At 37.5% G+C, this 7,348-nt stretch overlaps 1 protein-coding gene across 1 annotated transcript; it reads right to left on the bottom strand.

Moving 5' to 3' along the window:
* Positions 1-924: 924 nt before the first annotated feature.
* On the bottom strand, positions 925-6,811 carry LOC307024409 (5-hydroxytryptamine receptor 3A; the record flags this gene model as incomplete). Its single annotated transcript, XM_079658478.1, has 10 exons — positions 6,717-6,811; positions 5,898-6,058; positions 4,909-4,953; positions 4,695-4,804; positions 3,978-4,147; positions 2,607-2,764; positions 1,785-1,995; positions 1,527-1,700; positions 1,264-1,343; positions 925-1,155 (listed from the first exon to the last, which is right to left on the bottom strand). The coding sequence occupies exons 1-10, from the start codon at positions 6,754-6,756 to the stop codon at positions 925-927; spliced, it is 1,380 nt and encodes a 459-aa protein (XP_079514604.1). The 5' UTR covers positions 6,757-6,811.
* Positions 6,812-7,348: the final 537 nt, after the last annotated feature.

The raw sequence follows: 7,348 nt of genomic DNA, 5'->3' as shown, positions 1-7,348 counted from the left end.
ACCTCCAGTACAGGCTCGAACATTTCTTTATTCCGCCGCTTTTAATTAAGTTGCAAAGTGGTCCAGAATAATTTAACAAAACCATATGTTTATTTGATGTCAACTACAATGTCTCTGCATGTATATATTATTTCAATGATCAACAATCCAATCTCATTGATGCAAAGTGAATACATTTTAATCATGTTATAAGGTGTAATGTGCAGTACAAATGCTCCAAAAGGAGGGGGCAGCATTGCCGGCAGCTGAATTTATATTGATACAATAAATGAGAACACAATGCAATTTAACACATACATTTTTTCTAATGAACATACAGAGGAATATGAAATAGTACATTAAAAATAACTAGTGTCAAGCACACCAGAAATTGTATCCATACAAATATGTCCCCAAAATTGACCAAAGCAAATCATTGGTCCCCACAACTGATAAAAACCTAACTGTGTGTGTTTGTTTCAGGAGACAAATGATAATTTACTAGTACTTTTTGAAGACAGATAACTTTTATTTATCGAATCGAGAGCAACTTATTTTCACAATGGTTCTCTTAAGATATATAATCAGGAATGCATTATACAAAACAAGTATGAAATTAAAATGTTATGCAAAACACTAATACATCACATGCACTAAGCATACATTAAGCATAAAAAAGAGCATGCATAATTTGTATTGTATTATTTATTTGTGTGATACTATGAGCTTGATATATGTTTTCAAAGCTAATACTGTACCTTCAGATTAACAACTTTTATATTACATATAAACATCAACTACGAATCTAGACAATCTGTGATACATACACATTGTGCATATTAGACACTGAAGACATGAAAAGATTAGATACAGTATAGTCATTTTAGTGTAATTATTGAAATGGAAACAGACAATTGTGTTTTTATGATGTAGCAATAATCACCTCTATCCAGTGTTCCATTTTAAAAAGATAATAATTAAGAACAGACTTACCACTGTTAAATAGAAAATAAAGAAAACTTTGTTGACTTTTTTTGCCACTCTGGTCCAGTAACCAGGCTTCGCCACTTCCTTGGTGTTACTGAGGAGCAGGGACAATGTTTTCTGCATCTCCCTCAGCTCATCTGAGAGCTTCTCCAAGGCATGATACTCCTCAATCCCCTTTCTGCTGTTGCCCTGCAAAACATATTTTGTAGTCTGGTTAACACAACTATGGATTTTACCTTTATCATTAGTTACGTTTGCGATTTGGCATTTTGTGGCAAAGTGCAACTCAAATCTAACCTCTTTGGTTACAGGCAGCAATTCAGACGGAGTTTCACACGCATCATAGATACAGCCGCATTGAGTCCATTCGTTCCCCTCTGAAAGGATATTACAATTAACCGGAATGTAATAATAACAACAACAACTAAAAGACATCATAACAAGAGACCATTTTGAAATATAGGATCACAACATTTAAGATGCTTTATATATAGGTCCGGGGCCCATTCTCCCCGATGGTGGAACCCATCGTCAAAATGGAAAATCGATCCTAGTCTTACCTTGGTGACTATTGTGGAAGTTGGCCTTGCCCCTCTTGTTACAGTCCTTGCTCCGACCATTATCTGCCTTGTTGTCTTGGGATGCTTGGGAGTCTTTTTCCATCAGATGCATCACCAAAATTGTCTCCAGGAGGCTTAGTAGCATCAGAGCAAAAATCCCAATGCAATAAACCGCTGAGGGAGAAGGCAGCAGCATTAATAAAGACAAATAAACACACATTGACAGTCCAATAGGAATGACTCTATAAGCTGCTTTACCAATAAGAGGAATCCTGTTTGAAGAGGCAGGGAGAATTTCATTCAGAATAAGTTGTAACACAGTGACAGCGAGCAGCACAGTGACCTTGAAGCTGAGCTTCTCTCCCCCGCTGTCTGAGATCAGGAAGGAGGCCAAGTCCAGACACAGGAAGAACAGGACAGGTACCAGGAAGTTGACAATATAGAGGAGAGACCGCCTCTTCATGGTGATCTGGGAAATAAATGTTGGTGTCAGATAGTTATGTTTAATATTGAAAACATTTAAATTAAATAATATGTTAAAATAACAATTATATATGTTATTCTAATAAAGAACTTTGTTTGTATACCTTTCATACAAAATATCCAACACAATGGGCTTTTATATAAAAGTTAAACTTTCTTAGAAATAAAAATAACATTAGGAATAGAATGTCAATGCAGCATGCACATTTACATCAATGCAGCTGCATCAAAAAGGTCTCTTTTCACTTCTACTCTGTTCTTCTTTTTATACATTAGTGGTTTGGATTTGATTTTTAAGACCAAAAAGTATTTTTCCTCGAGTACATTCTCTATCAATAGGTTTATTTGAGGAAAAACCTGTAAAATGGACTCAAAAAAATATATTTCTGAGATACAATTTTATTTACATTTTCAGATCAGGTAAAGTAGCAAAAGTGAAAAGGATATAAATGGAAAAGAGAAATATTGAGGACCAAAACGTGAAAGAAATAAGGAAAGGTTGATGGACAGAACATTATGGGGGTAATGAGCGAATAAATGACATTTGGTCACAAACTGAAAGAAAAAAAAGGATACTGTGTACATCTGTATACGTACAGTGTAAATGATGATGTCTTGGCTGATCAGATCGCTGGCGTTGTTGGTGGTAACGGTCATGTTGAGAAACAGCCATTCGTACTGGGTCCGCATCACGTCACGGGACCACTCTGTGGCCTCTGTAGAGTTGTCGCTTGGCTGGAGTCGAATGTCCTTTGCTGGAACGAAAGATAAATGGACGGAAAGGTGGTTTTAGATGGGAATGGATGTAAAGTGCTGGGAGTGGTTGAGACAGTAAGCCATTGTAAGTTTGATTCACAAGCCAGTAGAGGCAGCAGGACATACTTTGTTATGTTGGAAATACGGAATAAACTATTTAACATTAAAAACCAAATTAACTTGATCTGGTGCAAATAAAGAGTGTACATCTATAAACAATGTTAAAACTCATTTGTTGTATAGATATTAATGTTGATAACATTCACACCCAAAAAGCATGGTGAACAAAAGGGGTTTCAAGAGGTGTTTGAATGGGTTGTCAACATTGTTGCAGAGCCCTCGCAGTAAAGACAATCCACCCCAGTTCATCAAATGGAGAGAGGGTACAGCAAGAACTAAGTCCCCGGGCCTGGGAAGTGGTGAGGTGTGGACGAGGGGTTCTGTAAAGCTCAAGATAGGAGTTGCAGGCCGCCTTCACCCTGGGCCTTAACAAGCTGAAACTAGAGGCGGTCTCGCTACACCTCCACAGAGACTCTTGAAAGATGTCCCAGAGGATCCACCCACAATGTGAGACCGTCTATGACCTGCAAAGTTGAATCCCTCAAGCAAACTCTACACGTTGGCAGGTGTACAAATATTCATTATGAAAATGTGGCGGAACAGACTGTTTTTAATGTGAAGCACTGGAAAATTATAGAAAAAAGTTTAGTTTTTTCTTATTAAAAGTTGTAGCATGACATGATTGAGTTCATTTGCTGACATTGCACATGCAGAAGTGTGACTTTGTTTAAACACTTTAGCTAGCATTGCGGTTTATTCACAGGTCCAGTGCATCATTACAAAGACAAAAGGTATTTTTTAAGGGGCAGTTTTTCTCTCCGAATGAGTCTATTGGACATTATATTCACAAAGCTGATTTGTATGATACAAAAATAAAATGCTGCTTATTTTTAACTTATTTCCTGCAATGACTCACCAGTTTCAAGATTAATTGTTGCATTTTTTTTGCTACCTTTCTCGATCAATATAGTCCACCCTGAGGAACTTATTTCTTCAATGGACCATCATCATTGGGCATCTGCATAACATTTGCTCGATTTCCCCATTAAAACTGTACCTCACCAGTTATTTTATGAATGAACCCCCGATATTCATCCCCTAAAGTTTACCTCATGTCACAACAAACTCTTACAGAACTCGCCATGCTCTCACCGGTGTGTATGATAGACTTGAAGGAGAGGTTGCAGTTCTGTATGTCAAAGGGGAACTTGTAAATGTGCATCCTGCAAGTGCTGACCAGCACCTGGTCGTTCTGGACTTCAACATCACCTTTATCATTGATTGTGAGATAAGGACTCGGAGGGGCTTTGTCCTTCTCTGTCCTGTAAGAGAACACATAGAGACATGTGAACACAAAAACACAAATGATGGCAATTGATTCAGGACTTTTTCAAAATAAGAGAAGATATAATTGACAAGGATTATTTTAACAAATTAAAAGTCCATATGCATCCCTTCTGGTACAGTGCCTTGCTGAGATAATACTATAACAAATTATTTAAATAACGGTCCAGATCACAAATATGACTTGGTCACAAATAAGAAATTATACAAAGGGTAAACATTACGTGAACTATTGATGTTGCAAAAGACAGACATGTATTTGTTTAGTCTAATTTGTTAATTTTCAATTTTCTAACTACATTAGTATCTGACCATTACAGAAAAAGTGTGTGTGTTTGTGTGTGTGTGTGTGTGTGTGTGTGTGTGTGTGTGTGTGTGTGTGTGTGTGTGTGTGTGTGTGTGTGTGTGTGTGTGTGTGTGTGTGTGTGTGTGTGTGTGTGTGTGTGTGTGTGTGTGTGTGTGTGTGTGTGTGTGTGTGTGTGTGTGTGTGTGTGTGTGTGTGTGTGTGTGTGCAGTTACACTTACATTTCCTCAATAGTGATATCTGGTATCCACAACGCTTCAGCAGGAAGAGAAACATTATCAATTCCACAAAACTGATTTGGATCCCAGGATATGTATTCATTGTGCCACCTCTACAGAGGAAAACAGAAACAGGATCCACGGTAACATAATATATCGTTTAAATGGAAAAACATTTCCAAACAAAAGTTCCTTCAGGATTCATCAAAGCACTCACCATGACAGTCCAAACATAAGGGATGAATTTCTGATCTTTCTCAACCTGTAAACAAATAAATAACGAGTATATGTTAGGTCTGATTAGGGCTAAAGTGAGTTTAAAGAGGTCACCCGGTGAAAGTTGAAAATAATAAATTATATTATTCGTAATACATGAAAACCTGCAGAAGTTGTCTGCATGGTAATACAAATCTGGGCTCAATCACACTTGTTTACATTACATTTGGTGACTTAGGCTCAATTAAAGGTAAATATTACGAAAGCTAATAAGATTATTGTTTCCTTATGTTCCAGCTAAATGTTAATCAATTGCCGTATTTGTAATGTTATTTAGTTTATTATAGACACACGTGAATACAAGGTAGTATCTCCATTCAAATTTGGAGAACAGAACAACTAAAGGAACTGTTAGGGAAATAATTCTCCTAGACTCCTATATATGATGTGCATGACCAACCCTGACGTCTGTTATCTCCTTTAAGGAGATAGGCTGCTTCAGCCATAATGTTGTTGTTCCCATTCTATGACCGGGCAACCCTAGGTCATAGATGGTTTATTGTTGTGGGTACACTGGGACACTTCCTTCTCGGTGTTTGTGGACTCCAAGGTGTGAAATCTTCGAGGCCATAAGTGTCAGACGCAAGTAACTCAGTGTTCCCAACTGTTTAGGCTATCTTCTCAATGTTGATTACTCTCTGTGAAACCAGTTAAATGGGGTAATGAGAGAGACTGCTGTGACTTGTGATGTGAATCCTCCGGCCGAACCTCCTAAATAAACCATCAGTGTTTGACATCAAAGCTCCTGCTCTTCCCGTGTCTCCTTCATGAGTCGGTGACTCCCACTGCATTGCTACATAGAAGTTTTCCCCACAGGAACCAATTTGCTTGTACTGCATTTCCTCCTTAAAAACCCTGAAGATTGTTCAATGAGCTTTTTCGTCAGAATATCTTTTCACAGTTCGGGAAAACATGAAAGCTTTCACTTACCACATCCAGAATGGCATAGAGCAGCACTTCCAGAGAAACCTGTGTGGGGCGCTTGTAGTTTTTAACGGGGCGGGTCATTGAGTACAGCTCATTGGTTTTGGTCAGCTGCAGGTGGTTTAAAACATCCTGATAACTGCAGTTATTCTCAGGTAACACCCCATCTACAGCAAAAACATCAAGACATTCAGAAAATGACTCATTACATAATAAGGTAATGTGGAAACATGCTCCACATTACTGTTTGTCTGGACATTCAGAGAAAAATGACATTATTCTCTGTGGGTAGGTTTTCATTGCTTCTGAGTGTATCATCAAACCAGAAATAAACACCAGCTCACAAATATCTGCAGCAATATCCTGTGGTTGTGGTCACTGAAAGGCCATTACGAGATGGGCGTTGGCAGAACTGCAGGGGTTTTATCCAACCAGTCCACTAATGACTTTCGAAAGTGATCATTATTACACTAATTCAAGTTTAAATGGGGCTCTCCATCAGAGAGATATCTGCTATTAACGCCAAATTGCATGTTGTTGAAATCATGCACCCTTTTCCGGCTCATATCCCGGTATATAAACCTAATTATGTAAGCAAAGTTCTCTAAGTACACTGTTTTTTTTTCTTTTAATGTTCCTATAATAAGCCATTTTTAAAATGTCATTAAAAAAGAAAACAAATTATATATTTACAATTTTGATATGCTTACTTCCTTTCTTTCTTTCTTTTTTTAGTACATTTTGGTATTACTCCGGAAACCGAAAAAAATGCTCTTTAAATGAGCAGAACCAGAGGACAGTCACTAAATAAATAAACAGGCTTACCTGTGAGGAAGAGCAGAAAGATGAAACCAGTAAGCATCATGGCATCAACAACTGTGAGAATCCAAACAGAGTGAGATGTCTGCACAGGTAATGTCGTCCTCTCAGTACTGTCTGGAAATGTCCCCAAGTCTCCCACATACCGGATGATGCTGATGTGTCACATTATTATGACAGCCAGACGTGGTCCCTCCCACAGTGGTCGCCCCAGAATTCATCTGTGTTCTCATAGAGGAAAAAGAGTCTGGAAACTAAAGTGGACTGTTATGATTTTTAAGTAAGTAAGTGACTAATAAACACTTTGCATACTCCAGACAATGTAATACATATACAAATACATATACATACAAGTCAGTAGCACCTAATTTAGTATAAAGTTAGTACTATTGATAACATTATATACACTTGATGATAATGTTTTAAAATATCTGTTACCATTTGTTTGAAAAGGGCATTTGAATACACTTAATTCAAGATAACACTTTTCATAAAAATACATGTTGGTTTTTATTTTTGTGATCTTCAAATAAGAGTAAAGTTCTGGAGCTACCTTCAAAGTGAAATCACTGCTTAACTATCAGATTTATAATCATCGCATTTGAAGAAACAGAACATTTAAAGGTCCCCTATTATAC

This window comes from Notothenia rossii (assembly GCF_949606895.1).
Source record: "Notothenia rossii genome assembly, chromosome: 11".
Lineage (NCBI taxonomy): Eukaryota > Metazoa > Chordata > Actinopteri > Perciformes > Nototheniidae > Notothenia > Notothenia rossii.
Note: the sequence above shows the minus strand (reverse complement) of the source record. Positions and strands in the feature narration are given on the sequence as shown.